This window comes from Pipistrellus kuhlii, unplaced genomic scaffold (genome assembly GCF_014108245.1).
Source record: "Pipistrellus kuhlii isolate mPipKuh1 unplaced genomic scaffold, mPipKuh1.p scaffold_m20_p_89, whole genome shotgun sequence".
NCBI classification, from domain to species: domain Eukaryota; kingdom Metazoa; phylum Chordata; class Mammalia; order Chiroptera; family Vespertilionidae; genus Pipistrellus; species Pipistrellus kuhlii.
In genome coordinates, this window is record NW_023425594.1 from 722,253 (window position 1) to 739,722 (window position 17,470).

The following is a 17,470-nucleotide window of genomic DNA, read 5'->3' on the forward strand; positions in this document are numbered from 1 at the left end:
GAAAGGTCCCAGGTTCGATTCTGGTCAAAGGCATGTACCTTGGTTGTGGGCACATTCCCAGTGGGAGGTGTGCAGGAGGCAGCTGATCAATGTTTCTCATTGATGTTTCTAACTCTCTGTCCCTCTCCCTGCCTCTAAAAAAATCAATAATATATATATTTTTTTAAAAAAATTACAACCCCTCTTTCTCCCTTAGCTTCCTGCCAGCCAACTGAGGAGAAGGTACTGCCCTTCCTCTCACTCCTCTTCCTCCTCCATCTCTCTGGCTGTTTCTCACTCCACTGGGGATGCTGCCAGGAATGAACATGGAGAGGAAGGGACAGGATCACTCTCAATGCACTAACAAGTGTTTATGTTGGTTCTGTGCTTCCTGGACCCTGTAGATGGTTCAAAGTGACTTTTTTTTTTCTCATAAGGGCACTTTTAAAAAATATATACATTTTATTGATTTTTACAGAGGAAGGGAGAGTAATAGAAACATCAATCAGCTGCCTTCTGCACACCCTCTCCTGGGGATGTGCCCGCCACCAAGGTACATGCCCTTGACCAGAATCGAACCTGAGACCCTTCAGTCCGCAGGCGGACACTGTATCCACTGAGCCAAACCAGTTAGGGCTCCATTTTGCAGTCGTGAATCCCATTTGGACTGCTCCAGGCTTAGCTTAAATGCCAGGGTCTTGATAAGAGAACATCATCAAAAACTCATACTGCATTTCCCCCATCCCCAGTAAAGATTTTTTAAAAATATGTTTTTATTGATTTCAGAGAGGAAGGCAGAGGGAGAGAAACATCTATGATGAGAGAGAATTACCAATTGGCTACCTCTGCAGTCCCCTACTGGGGACCAAGTGCACAACCCAAGCATGTGCTCTTAACCAGAATCCAATCTGGGACCCTTCAGTCCACAGGCCAATGCTCCACCCACTGAGCCAAACTGGCCAGGGCCCCAATAAACATCTTAACATAAGATTGAATTTAAGGCATTCTCCCTGGAGCATGCCAGAACATTCTTTTCACCCCCTTCTTCCCTTGAATCACCTTTGCTGCTGCTTTTAAAAATATATATATATTTATTGATTGATTGATTTCAGAGAGGGAGAGAGAGAAATAGAAACATCAATAATGAGAGAAAATCATTGATTGGCTGCCTCCAGCACATGCCCTACTGGGGGTCAAGCCCACAACCCAGGAGTGTGCCCTTGGCTAAAATCAAACTTTTTAGTCTGCAGACTAATGCTCTATCCACTGAGCAACACCAGCCAGGGCATGCCTTTGCTTCTTGAATCCATGCAGCCTGGCTGGCTTACTGTTTCCACGGCTCACTTCTTCTACCTCTGTGACTTACTAAATAACCTTTTGCTTGTATTGGATTCCATGGCTCTGATTTATTTTTTATTGATTGATTTTAGTATGGTTTTAATGGCTTTTTTTTTTTAGAGAGAGAGAGAGGGAAAGGAATAGAGAGATAGAAACATTGATGAGAAACATCTATCCGCTGCCTCTTGGACGCCCCTCGTCGCCCCTACTGGGGATGGAGCCTGCAACCCAGGTACGTGCCCTTGATCAGTATCAAACCCGGGACCCTTCAGTCCGCAGGCCGACTGTATCCACTGAGCCAAACCGGCCAGGGCCCAGGACTGAAGGGTCTGGGATTGGATACCAATCAAAGGCACATGCCCGGGACGCCAGCACATCCCCAATGAGGGACGTGCAGGAGGCGGCCGATCCATGATTCTCTCTTATTGATGTTTCTATCTCTCTCTCCTCCCTCTCTAAAATCAATAAAAACATTTAAATAAATGGGGGGATCCCAAGGCCCGACTTAAACCAGCTCATCCAGTTCCAGCCTGCAGACTGTTTTGAGGGGCCGCCTTCTCCGCTCCCCGCCTCTCCCGGGGGAACACAGGCCCGGGCGCCCCGTAGCCTCCCCCCACCGCAGCCCTGAGCCGCCTCGGGCCCATTGGCCGGAAGTCGGTCAGCGGAGGCTCCCATTGGTCGAAGGCTCCACAAACGGAGGCCCCCCCCCCCCATTAGTTTCCGCGCTGCCACTCGCCGCGGCGCCTTCTGGGAGTTGTAGTCTTGACGTCCCGGGGCGGCCGCCATTGTCCCGCGGTGGGCGAGCAGTAGCGGACCCTGAGGCGAGGGCGGGGGGCGGCTCTCGGGTTTGGGGTCGCCCCGCGCTCTCGTCCTCGACCCCTCGGCCCAGGATGGACCCTGAGGAGGAAGCGGCCGCCTGGACGGCGATGGCGACCGGGCCGCCGCCGGGCCGGCCTCAGGTAACGGGAACAATAGCCGTAAGGACGGCGCCGCGGGCCCGGCCGGACGTCTCCCTCCTCGCCTGACCTTTCACCCTCGCTCCCTCCGAGCTTGACCTTTCACCCCCGCGGCGCGCGGCGAACCTGAGGCGGGGCGGGCGGGCGCCCCCCGAGAGCGATGCCCGGCCGCTCCGCCCGCCGACCGGGCCGGTCCCGGCCCCGCCCCGCCCCGCCCGGAAGGCTGACCCCGCGGCCACGGGTCACAGGTGTGGTCCCCGGAGCCGCTCCGGTGCGCATCCCCCGCCTGCGGGCTGGGCCGCACCCCGTGGGGGGCGGGGAGACCCCCGGGGTCCCCGGCGCCACCTCCGGGGCTGGGGACAGCGTGCGGGCGGCCCGGGCCTGCAGGTCGCGGTGGGAAGGCCCCGGCCCAGGCGGTTCCAGGCCAAGTGGCCGCTGTGCTGTTTCTCAGGTTGAGCGTGACCTCTGAACCTGGAGGTCAAGGTTCGAGGCCACCAGGTTGAGCGCTTGCCCGGTGGTGGGCCAGGTCCCCACCGATGTTTGTAACTCTCTAGAGTAGGGGTGTCGAACTCAATCAGAGAAGGGGCCAAAATCTAAAATCCAGCCTAAATCGCGGGCCGAATGGTTTACTGAACAGTCATAAACTGTCATTGTGATGGAAACGCAGCGGAGTGCAGTGATGACAGCGCGGTGCGGGCCACATTGCAAGGCCTGGCGGGACGGATTTGGCCCGCGGGCCTTGTGTTTGACACATGTGCTCTAGAGGGATAGAGAGTTACAAACACCGATGAGAGAATCATCGGCCGAAACCTGTTTGGCTCAATGGATAGAGCGTCGGCTTGGTGACTGAAAGATCCCGGGTTCGATTCTGGTCAAGAGCATGTACCTTGGTTGTGGGCATATCCCCAGTAGGGGGTGTGCAAGAGGCAGCTGATCGATGACTGTCTAATCGATATTTCTAGCTCTCTATCTCTCCCTTCCTCTCTGTACAAAATCAATAAAATATATATTTTTTTTTTTTTTTTTTTAAAAGAGAGAATCATCGATCAGCTGCCTCCTGCACACCTCCCAGTCCGCACACCTGAGACCTCTCAGTCCGCAGGCTGACGCTCTATCCACTGCACCAAACCGGTTTCGGCAATAAATTATATTTTTGGTATATGTTATTAAATACACGTTAATTATATGTAACTAATATATGATTGTATAAATATACATTATATCATATATAATGATATATATGTTATATATATAGTATATGTATATATTATATATAACATATAATAGGCAGGAGGAGGCAGCCAGTCCATGATCCTCGCTCATCCATGTTTCTCTCTCTCTCCCCCTCTCCCTTCCTCTCTTTGGAGCACAAAAGTTTTTCATTTTGAGAACGTTTTATTTATTGCTTGCTTGTGCTTTTTGCTGTGCTATCTAAGAATCCTCTGCCAAGTCCAAAGTTATGAAGATTTATCGCTGAGTTTTCCTCTAAGAGTTTAACTGTTTCTGCTCTTAACATTTGTGTGAGGTAGGGGACCGCTTGTCCTGGAGGAAGTGTTTCACAGCCACTCAGTCCCCGCCTCAGCCCCAGGGAGACAGGGAAATGAGGAGGCAGGAGTGGGTCCCTGCTCTGCTGCTTTTTGCTGTTGTCAGTTCTCACCCGAGGATGTTTTTCTGTGGATTTTTGGAGAGTGTGGGAGGGGGGGGGGAGAGACAAGAAGAGACTCACACTTCGATTGGTTGCCTCTGGCACGCACCCTCTCATCGAGGTATGTGCTTTTGACTCGAATGGAACCTGAGACCCTTCCATCCACAGGCCGATGCTCTGTGCACTGAGCCAAACCAGCTGGGGCTACTTCGTGCTTCTCAAGGGGTAGCAGATTGCGAGAGTGCGGTTCTCAGGTGACACCCTGGAATGGGCTCCCTCCTCTCTGGTTCCAGCTGCCAAGTCACCGCAGCTCGGCAGCTCCTGCAATGAGCATCTGCCCCCTGGTGGTCAGTGCAGGCATAGCTACTGGTAGGATGGTCGCTTAGGCTTTTATATACATATATAAAATAATTATTTTTTTAATCCTTCTTAGAGGGAATGTTCAGTAATTTTTAGGAAGACAGAGGGATGGGGGGAGAGAGAGACAAGTATTGATGGGTTGCCTCCCCTATGTGCTTCACTCCCTACTGAATTGATCCTGTGATCTTTCCGTCTATAAGTCGCTCCAAACAACTGTGCCACCGGCCAGGGCTGTGGGACACGTGTTAAGTGCATTGCATCAACTTATAAAAATCAAAAAGTCTTCACTTGAAAACGTGACCTGATTGCCAGCTTCTCGCCAGAGACTGGCAGCGCTGACCGCTTGAGGCCCGCATTTCCCCACAGTCAGCTGCCCCTGACACTTGCTGGAACCCCCTTGTCAGAGAGGACAGACCTTGAGTCTGAGGGCTCGTGTGTGGTGACTGTAGATGCACAAACAGCAGCCGTGTCTGTCGCCCACGGAGCTGCCGGTCAGGAGTGCGGCCTGGTCTCTGCCCGATCCTCACCTGTCCGAGGGCAGCGGTGGGTCCGCTGTGGGTGGTTCTGGTCCCGCTGGCGGCTCTCACGTCCTCGCTGTGCAGTCCACACGGATAACAGAAGCCCTGTAGGTGCCAGCCAGACCCGGCTCACATCTCCAGAATGTGCACTCTCTCTGGATCCTGGCTGCCCTTCTCCTTCCCCTCCTCCTCCTCCTCCTCTTCCTCCTCCTCCCCGCTCCCCCTCCTCCTCCTCCTCCTCCTCTTGTGAGCGCCGACGGGGCACCCCGGCTGAGGGGCGCGCATGTGACGTTCCAGGAACCCGTGACCTTCCGCGACGTGGCCGTGGACTTCTCCCCGGAGGAGTGGGGGCGGCTGGGCCCTGCGCAGAGGACGCTGTACCGGGAGGTGATGCTGGAGACCTTCGGGCACCTGCTCTCCGTGGGTGAGCGGCCGCCCGGCACCAATCCTTCACGGGTGACAGGTCGTGGGCCCCGGGCTGGGGACCAGGGCTGGGTGCTCCTTCCCGGGGGGCCTGCGGACGGGGAGGTGTCCGCCCGCCTCTGCTCCCCATTGCACACCTTCTCTGCGGTGAGACCCCCGTCCTGGCGTCAGGAGTCCGGGCTGGGGCGGGCTGCTGCTCTGTCCGGACAGAACCCCACATCCGTGCCTCCCTCTGCCTCCAGGCCCCGAGCTTCCCAAACCCGAAGTCATCTCCCAGCTGGAGCGGGGCGCCGAGCTGTGGGCGGCGGAGCGGGCACTCGCCCGGGGCTGCGGTCCAGGTGGGTCCCTGTCGGGGCTGCTGGGAGCGGTGGTGAGTCACGTCCCCCAGACCATCTGCAGACCCAGTGGCCACAGCAGAACGTTCAGGGGGACGGGCTGGTGAGGCCAAGTCCAGAGGAGGCCACGCTCCAGGTCACTGTCCCCGTGGCTGAAGGTCACCGTCCCCTGGGCTGAAGGTCACCGTCCCCTGGGCTGGAGGTCACCGTCCCCACAGGCTGAAGGTCACCATCCCCCTGGGCTGGAGGTCACTGTCCCCTGGGCTGGAGGTCACTGTCCCCTGGCTGAAGGTCACCGTCCCCTGGGCTGGAGGTCACCGTCCCCACAGGCTGAAGGTCACCGTCCCCTGGGCTGGAGGTCACTGTCCGCTGGGCTGGAGGTCACTGTCCCCTGGGCTGAAGGTCACTGTCCCCACAGGCTGGAGGTCACTGTCCCCTGGGCTGGAGGTCACCGTCCCCTGGGCTGGAGGTCACTGTCCCTGGTGCTGAGTCAGTGGTGGTGACTGCAGCAGCCAGAGAAAACGGGTTCACCTTCACCTCAGTGCATTCACCCTGGAGCCCTCCTGGGCCGGAGGCCTCAGCCTGCAGCCCCCAGGTGTCCTGAGACCGGCCCCCATGCATGCGGCCTGTGACTCGGGGTTTTCTACGGCCCCCCAGGCTGCTGCCCCAGTTCAGCGTGTGCCTCCAGCCCCTGAGGCGGCTCTCCCTCTATGCGGTCACTACCTGATCCCCAGCATCTGAGGTCGGAAAGCAAGTACTTTAGGCTTTGTGGGCTGAGTGCAGTCTATTTTCTTTTTTCTTTTTTAATATATCAAAATTAAAAAAATATATATCAATATTTTTTTATTGATTTTATACAGAGAGGAAGGGAGAGAGAGAGAATTAGAAACATCGATGAGAGAGTCATCGATCAGCTGCCTCTTGCACACTCCCTACTGGAGATGTGCCCGCAACCAAGGTACATGTCCTTGACCAGAATCGAACCCGGGACCTTTCAGTTCCCATGCCGACGCTCTATCCATTGAGCCCAAACCGGTTTTGGCCAGTCTATTTTCTATAACACACATTGGGCAGGAGGGCAGGTGGTGGGGTGCAGGCCGAGCTCGGGGGGCCGGCTCCTCTCTTCCTTCCTGGCCCCTCAGAGCTCTGCTTTCTTTCAGGCTGGGAGCCGGGACCTGAAGAGCCCACGCCGCCCGCGGGGCAGGTCCTTCCTGAGGAAGCGCCCCCCAGCACCCCGGGGGAAGGCTGGGGCTGCGGGGGCCGGATCCCCGCGCCCCCGGAGGACCAGGATGGATCCGGGCCGGCCGAGTGCTGCCTCGAGGAAGCCCCAGCTCCAGGGAGGAGCCCGGAAAACTGTGTCCCCAGCTCGGAACTGTGCCCCGAGGTTCCCGGGAACACCTCCTTCTGTACCTCCGACGTGCAGGCCACAGACCCGGGGGTCCCCTCCCGCGCCGCCGGCCCGCAGGACCCTCCGCCCGGCCCCCTTGCGGAGCTGGCGCCGGGCCCCGCCCCGGAGAAGCCCTACAAGTGCGCGGACTGCGGCAAGTCCTTCAACCACAACGCGCACCTCACGGTGCACAAGCGCATCCACACGGGCGAGCGGCCGTACACGTGCAAGGAGTGCGGCAAGGCCTTCAGCCAGAACTCGTCGCTGGTGCAGCACGAGCGCATCCACACGGGCGACAAGCCCTACGAGTGCGCCGAGTGCGGCAAGCGCTTCTGCCACAGCACGCACCTCACCGTGCACCGCCGCATCCACACGGGCGAGAAGCCCTACGCCTGCCAGGACTGCGGCCGCGCCTTCAACCAGAACTCCTCGCTGGGCCGCCACCGGCGCACGCACACGGGCGAGAAGCCCTACGCCTGCAGCGTGTGCGGCAAGGCCTTCTCCCGCACCACCTGCCTCTTCCTGCACCTGCGGACGCACACGGAGGAGCGGCCCTACGAGTGCAGCCACTGCGGCAAGGGCTTCCGCCACAGCTCCTCGCTGGCGCAGCACCAGCGCAAGCACGCGGGCGAGAAGCCCTACGAGTGCCGGCAGCGGCTGCTCTTCCAGCAGGCCGCCCTGGCCGCCGCCGCGGCCGCCGCGCACCCCTGGGCCGGCGCCCTGGGCTGCGGCCCGGGCCTGGCCTCCGGCGAGGCCGCCCCGCGCAGCGACCGGCCCTTCCGCTGCGGCCAGTGCGGCAAGTGCTTCGTCCAGAGCTCGCACCTCATCCGCCACCAGGTGACGCACACGCGGGACGGGCCCCGTGGGTGTGGGCGGAGGCGGCGGCGGCCGGAGCAGCCCCCGGGCCGCGGCCCACACCCTCCTCCCCCGCGCACAGGTGAGGACCCCGGGCACGGCGCCGGGGCGGGGCCGCCGGCCAGCAAGGCGCTCGCCCTGTTTGACATCCACGAGATCCTGCAGGACAGAAAGCCCGTGCACGTGATCGCGGTGGAGCCGCCGCCCGTGGTGGTTGACGTCAAAGAGTCCCCCTAGGAGGCCCCGCAGGGACGGACCCTCCCGCAGAGCAGGAAGCCTGGGCGCCCTCCGCTCTCCGTTCCCCCGGACCCGGAGCTTGGGGACCTCCGTCTGTCAAGCCCCGTGCACCCTCTAGCCCATATTTCCTACTGTTGCCTCTGGGACCCTGACGTGGGTTCACGGGTCATGTTAAAAAATCAACACAGGCCCCATTTTGTACAAGAAACTAAAGCAAGAGTGATTGCAGTGGAGCGACGTGTGCTCAGCGGGCCGGCGTCTCCTGGCCGAGGAGGCCTGGCCGGCCTGGCGGGTGTGAGGTTGGCCAGGAAGCGTGAGGGCAGTCTTGTCCGGGACGTGATTTACTATTATTATTATTATTATTATTAATCCTTACCAGAAGAATGAGAAATAGGAATTTTTCCTATTGATTTTTTTTTTTTTTAAGAGAGTGGAGGGGACGGATAGTGAGAGAGAGAAACATTGATGCGTTAAGCGTTGCCCCAGCTCGTTCCCCAAAGGGAGCCGCAGATTGAATCTGCAACCAAGGTACGTGCCCTCGACCACAAATCTAATCCCCGTCCACTGGCCGGGGCGGAAAGTGCATTTTCAGAGTACAGTCTCACTCCTGGAAAAGGTTTGCGTCAAACAAAGCGCCGTTGCATTTCTGGGAAATTCTGTTCAAAATCCTTAGCACGTGGGATTCCTGTGTTTACCTGTGAGGTCAGCTGAGGGTCTCCGTTCACACAAACAGATGGTTTCATACGGACACGCGGGGGTCCCCGGGACCAGCCTGCACTTCCGGGCATTGGAGCAGCTAAGCCCCGCCCACAGCAGCCACTCCCGCGCCCGAAGCAGAGGCCAGGGAAGCCCCGTGAGACCCCACTGCCCCTGGGAAAGCCGTTGCCTCTTAGCAGCCTGAGCTGCCCCGAGCTGGAGGCTGGCTCTGCATTGGTGAGGTCTGGTTGCCATGACTGCGGGAGGGCAGGGCCCTGCTCCACATCCCATAATGTCCACGCTGCAAAGGTAGGGACACTGCCCAGCACTAGCCACCATTTCCCGACATTGCTTGATCAGGGCTGAACTAACAATTTTTTACATTTATTTTTTTTGTTTTGTTTTTATTTCATAGAGGATGGGAGAGGGAGAGACACAAGAAACATCAACAATGAGAGGGAATCATTGATTGGCTGTCTCCTGCATGCCCCCCACTGGGGATCAAGTCTGCCACCCAAGCGTGTGCCCTTGAGCATAATGGAACCTGGGGCCCTTGAGTCTGCAGGCCGGTGCTCTATCCACTGAGCCACACCAGCGAGGGCTCTTTTTTAGTCTTACATTCATTCCTTCTGGGGGGATTTTGTAGGCACCTCCAGTCTGCTCCTCGCTGTGCCTGGAGGAATGCCCTCTGGTGAGGCCCGGGTGTGCTGGGGCGCCTTCCGAATTGTGTGACCCCCCGCCTTGTATGGCGCCTTGTTCTCTGCTGGAGAACATGGTTTATTTCTGTGTGACGCAGGGCATGCTCACAGGACCACCCATGTTCTCGGTTGCACACTCTGCCTTGGTCATCTTACTGCTCCTCCAGTTTTAAACGTGAGTAAAGCCAAGGACTCCAGCTCGGTCCATGCTGTTGTTGGCAGAAAGAGCACCATGATCGGCTGGCTGGTTTGCTCAGTGGCTAGAGCCTTGGCCCACACACTAAAAGGTCACAGGTTCGATTCCTGCTCCAGGGCACGTGCCTCAGTTGCAGGTTTCCCAGCCCCAGTCGGGCACGTGCAGGAGCCAACCAGTCAATGTATCTCTCTCGTCAATATTTCTCTCTCCTCCCATCCACTGTCTCTAGAAAGTAATGGAAAACTATCCACAGGCAAGAATTTAAAAAAGCACAGTGTGATCAAGGTACGATCCTTGCCCAAGCTGGTGTGGCTCAGTGGATAGCGCATTGGCCTGCAAACTGAAGGGTCCCGGGTTTGATTCCCGGTCAGAGCACAGGCCCAGGTTGTGGGCTTGATCCCCAATGTGGGGCATGCAAGAAGCAGCTGATCCATGATTCTCTCATCATTGATGTTTCTATCTATCCTCCCTTCCTCTCTGAAATCAATAAAAACTATATGTATTTTTTTAAAAGGGTGTGATCCTTGGAGTCTCATAGGCCAACATTTATAAAAACCCATGTTTGATCCCAGCCAGTGTGGCTCAGTGGTGGAGCATCGAACTATGAACCAGGAGGTCATGGTTTGGCCGTCGTGTTGTGCACTCGATTCCCAGTGTGGGGCGTGTAGGAGGCAGCCGATCCATGATTCCCATCATTGATATTGCTCTCTTTTCCTCTCTGAGATCAATAAAAAACCTGTATTTTTTATAAAGTGGTGATGGATTTTATTCTGCATGGTAGACACATAGTGCAATATATAGATCTTGTAACAGAGGCCCACACCCGAAACATGATCATGTTGGCTAGTGTCGCCCCATTAAATGTAGTAAAACAAACCCGGGTTTGAATCTCAGTGGACACCCCTTCCCGCCCCACGTCACGCCCTTAGCCTCCCTGTTGGCTTTCCCCCTGCGCCAGCATCACAGTGAGGTCAGGTACATCCGGGCATGTCCAACGCTGGAAGGAAGCAGCACTGATCCTGCGGAAGACGGGGCGTCCGGACCCACAGGGCCCGGAGGGCAGCAGCCGTGAGAAGACGCTGGGCTGGAGTTCGGAGCTTCAGCGCTCGCTGCCCAGCACGGCTGAGTGTCTGCCTCTGTGGGTGCTGAGGTCACAGTGGGCCGTTGCCATGGTAGCCGAGCTGCCCTGGCTCCTCCCTGGAGGTTCTGCCTACGAGAACCTGTGCAGCCCAGGTGTGCGTCCCTGCACAGCCTCTAATCCTTCCTCCTTGTCCCCTCGCCTCTTAAATGTTGGGGCCCCAGGAGCCGTCCCCTTGCTCCAGGGCCCTTTCTCAGAGTCTGACCCCCCCACACTCCCCCCTACCCCCTGAAGCGAGAAGGTAAGTGAGTTTTGGCCTCTGTGGCCTCCTGCTCTGCAGACCTCACCCCCTGCTCTCTTCCTGCTCCCACTCCCCCACCTCCAGCCCCGGAGGGAAGGGACAGCCGAGACCTCTGCCATTTCCCCATTTCTCATCTCATGTCACACGTCAAAGGTAAAAATGTGACTTTGACCAGTGTGGCTCAGTGGGTAGAGCATCGGCCTGTGTACTGAAGGGTCCCAGGTTCGATTCCGGTCAAGGGTACATGCCCAGGTTGTGGGCTCCATCCCCAGGAGGGGTCGTGCAAGCCCTGAAACCAATAAAAATACATTTTTCATTTTAAAAATATATATTTTATTGCCAAAACCGGTTTGGCTCAGTGGATAGAGTGTCGGCCTGTGGACTGAAAGGTCCCGGGTCCGATTCTGGTTAGGGACATGTACCTTGGTTGCGGGCACATCCCCAATAGGGGTTGTGCAAGAGGCAGCTGATCGATGATTCTCTCTCATCGATGTTTCTAACTATCCCTCTCCTTTCCTCTCTGTAAAAATCAATAAAATATATTTAAAAAATTATATATATATATTATTGATTTTTTAGAGAGAGGAAGGGAGAGGGACAGAGGGCTACAAACATGGATGAGAGAGAAACAGATCAGCTGCCTCCTGCACACCCCGCTGGGGATGTGCCCGCAACCAAGGTGCATGCCCTTGACCAGAATTGAACTTGGGACCCTTCAGTCCGCAGGCTGACGCTCTATCCACTGAATCACGCTGGCCAGGGCTGGGCGTTCATTTTGCATGGTGTTTGGGGGCAGTTCCCTCAGAGCGGCCCCTTCTCCCGCCGGGCGGGGCGCTGTCCGCGGTGCTGAAACGGCCCGCGGTGGCTGATATGACTTGATTACAATGTCCTGGCCACGCCCGCCTGTCTCCTCCCCGGAGCCGCCGGACTCCACGTTCCCGGGCAGGCTGTCCACGCGCGTTTCCAAAGCTGCCGGTGTCCCAGCTTCCCGGAAGCTTCTCCCCCTGGGGTGGTCTGTGGCCGCAGCCGCCAGGGAGCGCGCACCCGGGGACAAGGAGTGCCCATCCCGGGCAGGGACCGCGCATCCCACGGGGAGCTCGTACTGCCCCGGCCGCTCCTCCCGCTCCCCCTCCTGCTTCTCTTTTCACCTCAGGGTGGGGCTCAGGACCCTGGCACCAACTGAGGGAGCAGATCTGGGACAGAGGCTCCTGTGGCCGCAGCTTATCAGCCAAAATCCAGAAAAAGGCCAGAGCGGTGACACACACAGCTCACCCTCCAGGTCATGTGCAACCACACGACAGACATGTGTGATCCGCTGTACATGGTCACAGTGAGCCACACACACACATACACACACACACACCTCACCCCGGCACTCGCATTGCTCACACGCACCTCACCCTCTCGCGGTCCCACTGCCCCACATAGGCTCACCTGGACTACAACTCCCGGCAGGCCTCGGGCTGCGCGAGGGCTCCTGCGTGCCACCTTCTAAGAACTGTAACCCAGGGACACGCCTGGCCCTTGTGGCGCGGTGCATTCCGGGAGTTGTAGTCCAGACGGGTTGCGCGGCGCATTCTGAGTGTTGTGGTCCTGGCGGGCTGCGTGGCGCATTCTGGGAGTTGTGGTCCAGGCGGGCTTGCGCGGCGCATTCTGGGAGTTGTGGTCCGGCATTTGGACGCGCTGGCGGGCTCCTCCGTCGGGCGCCTATGCGTCCGCCCCCGGAAGTGTCTCCTCGCCCCTCCGTGAGGTGGGTCCGAGGGGGCGCCCGCCGCCAGCGTCCGCTGCGCCCCTAAGCCAGACGTGCTGGACGCGGCCGCGGGCGGGCGGCCGGTGTGAGGGGCTGACTGCCGGGGCGCGGGACCGATGGACGGACCGAGCGCAGGACTGACTGGTCCGCGGTGGGGCCCCCTGACGGGGCGCGGGGCCGGCGGGTGGGGGCGCGAGGGGCCCACCCCAGCCCGGGGCGCGGGGTCCCCCGGTGGGGCGGCGGGGGTGTGACCGTCCCGCCGGGTGTGCGGCGCCCACGGGGCGGGGGCGTGGGAGGCCGCGGCGGGTGTGTGACCTGAGAGGCTGGGCGGGTGGTTGACCTCGCGTGACCTCGCCTCCCCAGGGGCTTGGCCGAGGCGGCGACCCAGAAAGGATGTGCCCTGAGACTGTGTGTTTATCTATTTTTAAATATTTTTATTGATTTCTGAGAGGAAGGGAGAGGAGAGAGAGAGAAACGCCAACGATGAGAATCATTGATCGGCTGCCTCCTGCGCCATCCGGGCCTGGGCCCTGACCCGGAATCTAACCTAGGACTTCCTGGTTCATAGGTCAAGTCTCAACCCCGAGCCACACCCCCCAGCAGCGGGTTGTGTGTTTAGTGTTCTGTGTGTGGCAGGGATTGTGTGTGTCTGGCCCTGGCCGGTCGCGGCTGGTTGGGCAGCCTCCCGGACACCAAGTGGTTGCAGGTCCGCAGGCTGACACTCTATCCACTGAGCCAAGCCAGTTTCGGCTGATTATCTTTTTAGTATACTTTCATTGATTTCAGAGAGGAAGGGAGAGGAAGACAGAAACATCAGCAATCAGAGAGAACCACTGATGGACTGCCTTCTGCACGCCCCACCCTGGGGATCTAGCCCGAAACCCTGGCATGTGCCCTGACTGGAAACCACTGAGCCACACCAGCCCAGCTGCCCTGATTGTTTTGAGGATCTGTTTCCTGTGAGATCGAGTCTCATATCCCACGCCCCAGGCCAGTGGCCGCCCTACTGACCACGCTCCCATCTCCCTGCAGACCCGCTGCCGTGCTCCTGCCTGATGGCCGCCCCCCAGTCCCCCCTGAGCCCGGCCCCCTGGGACCCGGAAGGCGTCCTGCGGGTGAAGGTGGAGGATGAGGACGCCAGCCTTTCCCACGCGGCCCGCCCCCAGGAGGAGGAGGAGGAGGAGGAGGCGGCGCGCCTGCGCTTCCGGGGCTTCCGCTACGAGGAAGCGTCCGGCCCCAACGAGGCCCTGGCCCGGCTCCGCGAGCTGTGCCGCCGGTGGCTGCAGCCGGAGGCGCACTCCAAGGAGCAGATGCTGGAGCTGCTGGTGCTGGAGCAGTTCCTGGGGGTGCTGCCCCCCGAGGTCCAGGCCTGGGTGGGGGCCCAGTGCCCCCGGAGCGGCAAGGAGGCGGCCGCGCTGGTGGAGGATCTGACGCGGGAGCTGGACCGGAAAGGTGAGGGGCGGTGGGCGGCGGGCAGTGTTCACCGGACTCCCCAGGCAGGCGCCGGGCTGCATGGGAGAGCTCATGGGGTCCTCTGTGGGATTCAAGGGCGAGATTCTACAGCCAAAACCCCAGCTTGGCCACTTGCTGTGTGACCTTGTGCAAGTGGCTCAACCTCTCTGAGCTCACGATGTGACCGTGCACCCGTTACACTGGAAGCCTGTTAGCGGTCAGCAGCCTGGGGCGCCAGAGGGGACTCGGTGTGTTCTTCCTCCCTTACAGGTGAGGATAATGGGGGCTAGACCAGGGTCGGTTCGCCAGGGCCCCCAGGGCCGGCCAGCGGCAGGCCTGGGGCCTCCCCTTCGCCCCTCCTTCCTGGGATCCTCCCGGAACCCAGGCTCTGAGCTCCCATCAAGGGTAGGCCAGGGCAGGTGCCCTTAGCCACACTCCGCCCGCCCAGCGCCATGGGAAGGCCAGGCCTCAGACCCAGACCCAGGCTGGTGTCGCTCAATGGTTAGAGCGGGGCTTGCACACTGGAGGGTGGCAGGTTCCATCCCTGCCCCGGGTCGGGGCACGTGAGGGGGGCAGCCCGTCCATGTGTCTCTCTCATGACAATGTCTATCACGTCAATGTTTTTCTCTCTCTCCCACCTTGGAATTAGGTGGGGTGGGTTCTGAGGGGATTGGAGGCTCTCAGCAGTGACCCAGTGCCCAGCTGGTGTGCCAGAGCGGCCCACATGGCCCCTCTCGGAGGGAGGCCCGTCCGAGGCTGATGCCCCGGAGGCCGATACCCCAGGCCTGACTCTGCGGCTCCCCTGTTTCAGGCTGGAAGCCGGGAGCCGAGCCCCCCGGGGCGAGCTGCAAGCACAGCGACTCGGAGGAGGTGGACTCGGCCGCCCAGGCCCTGGGACCCGGCTTCGGGGACGCCCTCGGACCCCCGGTGAGTGCGGAGGGGACGGCGGGGCGCCCGGGGGACGTCTGGACCGAGCCCTGCGCCCAGGAGACGGGTTTCGGGGCCACTCCGGGGCCTCCCGACGCGGCGCTCGGGGACCAGCTGGGCTGTGACTCCGGGGCCTCCAGGAACATGCCCAGCGCGTGGTCAGAGGCCTCCTGGCCCGGCAAGGCCGCCTCCCCCGTGGATCCTGGCCCTGTGGACGGTGGTGGCGCCGGCCCTCCGCAGACTCACCCGGGCCGGGCGCCCTCCGAGGGCGGGGAGCGCGGGGAGACCTTCCCCGGCGCCGGGACCCTGGCCGCGCACCAGAGGGGCCACGCCCGCAAGACGCCCCACACCTGCGGCGAGTGCGGCAAGGCCTTCAGCCGCAGCACGCACCTGGCCCAGCACCGCATGGTGCACACGGGGGCCAAGCCGCACGCGTGCCCGGACTGCGGCCGCGCCTTCCGCCGGGCCGCCCACCTGGCGCAGCACCGGCGCATCCACACCGGGGAGAAGCCCTTCGCCTGCGGGGACTGCGGCAAGGCCTTCGGCCGCAGCACGCACCTGGCCCAGCACCGGCGCACGCACACGGGCGAGCGGCCCTACGCCTGCGCCGCCTGCGGCCGGGCCTTCAGCCAGAGCGCGCACCTGACCCAGCACCGGCGCACGCACACCGGGGAGCGGCCCTACGCCTGCCCGGCCTGCGACAGGGCCTTCAGCGACTACTCGGCCCTGATCCGGCACCTGCGCGTCCACTCCGGGGAGAGGCCCTACCGCTGCCAGGCCTGCCCCAAGGCCTTCGCGCAGAGCTCCTCCCTGACCGAGCACCAGCGCGTGCACACGGGCGAGAAGCCGCACCGCTGCGGGGGCTGCGGGAAGGCCTTCAGCCGCAGCTCCGCCCTCCTGGCGCACCTGCGGGCCCACGGCCCGGCGCTCGGGTGACCGGCCCGCCGGGCGGTGGCCTCCTGCGCAGCCTGGAGCGGAGGGGAGACCCGGAGTTCCCAAGGAGCCAGGAAGAAGGGGCGGAGCACCGAGGACTCCCCCGGAATGAGGAGGTTCCGAAGGGCAGACTTGGGGCTGGTCCTCAGCCAGGGCAGGGGGTGCGCCTCTGCCGGGACTCGGTGGTCTCAGGGCGACGATCTGGGCCAAGTTCACACTCGGGGTTCTCGCCCGCCCAGCCCGGGGGGACACGGCCCACGCTACCTCTGTGCCTTTCGGTTTTATTATTTATTTTTACTTTTCTGGTTAATGCTCATGCGAAGATAGTTTTTCATTGATCTTTAGAGAGAGGGAGGGAGAGAGAAACACGATGGGAGAGAGACAGGGATTGGCTGCCTGCCACACACGGCCAGACCAGGGCCAGGAGGGAACCTGCAACCCACGGACGTGCCCTTGACGGGGAGTGGAACCCTTGGGTGGCAGGGCCAGCGCTCTACCCACTGAGGCCACCAGCCAGCCGAGCCTTCCCACCCGCTGCTCCTCCTCTTCACGCCCAGGCCAGGTCGGCTGGGAGTCCGCCTCCTGCTCCCACCGCCGCTGGGGGCGCTGCTGACCCTCCCCGGGAGGCATTCCTCTGCTCCCGCCCCGCCTGCCACTTCCCACCAGCCCGTGCGTTCTGCCTGCGCTCTTCTCCGCTGTTTTCTCCACCGTGGGAGCCTCACGTGCACCGAGGAGGTCGCCTTTTGTGAGCTCCCGAGAGCAGGGCCCTGTCTCCTTCTCTGACCCGCAAGGCGTTCCCGTGGGACACAGCAGACCTCGATGCCTGTCGGTTGGATGCACTGCCGGGGCTGACACCTTCCCAGGCGGCTGCGTGTCCGTGTGTGTGTGTGTGTGTGTGTGAGTGTGTGTGTGATAGAGAGAGTGTGTGTGAGAGAGAGAGAGAGAGAGAGAGTGTGTGTGTGTGTGTGTGTGTGTGTGTGTGCGTGCATGAGAGAGTGTGTGTGTGTGCGGGGCTGTCTCCCACCACCGTGGGCTCCACAAAGACAAGAGCAACCAGATGTCCCAGGGTCCCAGCACTCGGTGGCCTCAGTAAAACGTTACCGGCCGGGCCTGGCCTGCCTGGCTCCGAGGATGAGTGTCAACCTATGAACCAGGAGGTCACAGTTCCATTCCTTGTCAGGGCACTTGCCCGGGTTATAGCTCCATACACAGAAGGCCGGTCAATTATTCTCATCACTAATGTTTCTATCTGTGCCTCTCCCTTTCTCTCTGAAATCAATAAAATGTATTTAAAAAAACAAAAACAGCCGAAACCAGTTTGGCTCAATGGATAGAGCGTCAGCTTGGGGACTGAAAGGTCCTGGGTTCGATTCTGGTCAAGGGCATGTACCTTGGTTGCGGGCATA

General features: G+C 60.2%; 2 protein-coding genes across 3 annotated transcripts; both read left to right on the top strand.

The window, feature by feature from the left end:
- The first annotated feature begins 2,069 nt into the window (after nt 1–2,069).
- On the top strand, nt 2,070–8,258 carry LOC123650965 (zinc finger protein 8-like). Of its 2 annotated transcripts, none has more exons than XM_045577385.1 (4): nt 2,070–2,276; nt 5,094–5,220; nt 5,462–5,557; nt 6,715–8,258. In XM_045577385.1, the coding sequence occupies exons 1-4, from the start codon at nt 2,208–2,210 to the stop codon at nt 8,031–8,033; spliced, it is 1,611 nt and encodes a 536-aa protein (XP_045433341.1). In that variant the 5' UTR covers nt 2,070–2,207; the 3' UTR covers nt 8,034–8,258. The 2 variants fall into 2 exon arrangements, with proteins under 2 accessions (XP_045433341.1, XP_045433342.1); XM_045577386.1 differs by having other exon boundaries at nt 5,462–5,586; nt 6,715–7,927.
- Nucleotides 8,259–12,703: 4,445 nt separating this feature from the next.
- ZSCAN22 (zinc finger and SCAN domain containing 22) lies at nt 12,704–17,366 on the top strand. Its single transcript, XM_045577391.1, has 3 exons — nt 12,704–12,896; nt 13,785–14,204; nt 15,016–17,366. The coding sequence occupies exons 1-3, from the start codon at nt 12,869–12,871 to the stop codon at nt 16,065–16,067; spliced, it is 1,500 nt and encodes a 499-aa protein (XP_045433347.1). The 5' UTR covers nt 12,704–12,868; the 3' UTR covers nt 16,068–17,366.
- The last annotated feature ends 104 nt before the right edge of the window (nt 17,367–17,470 follow it).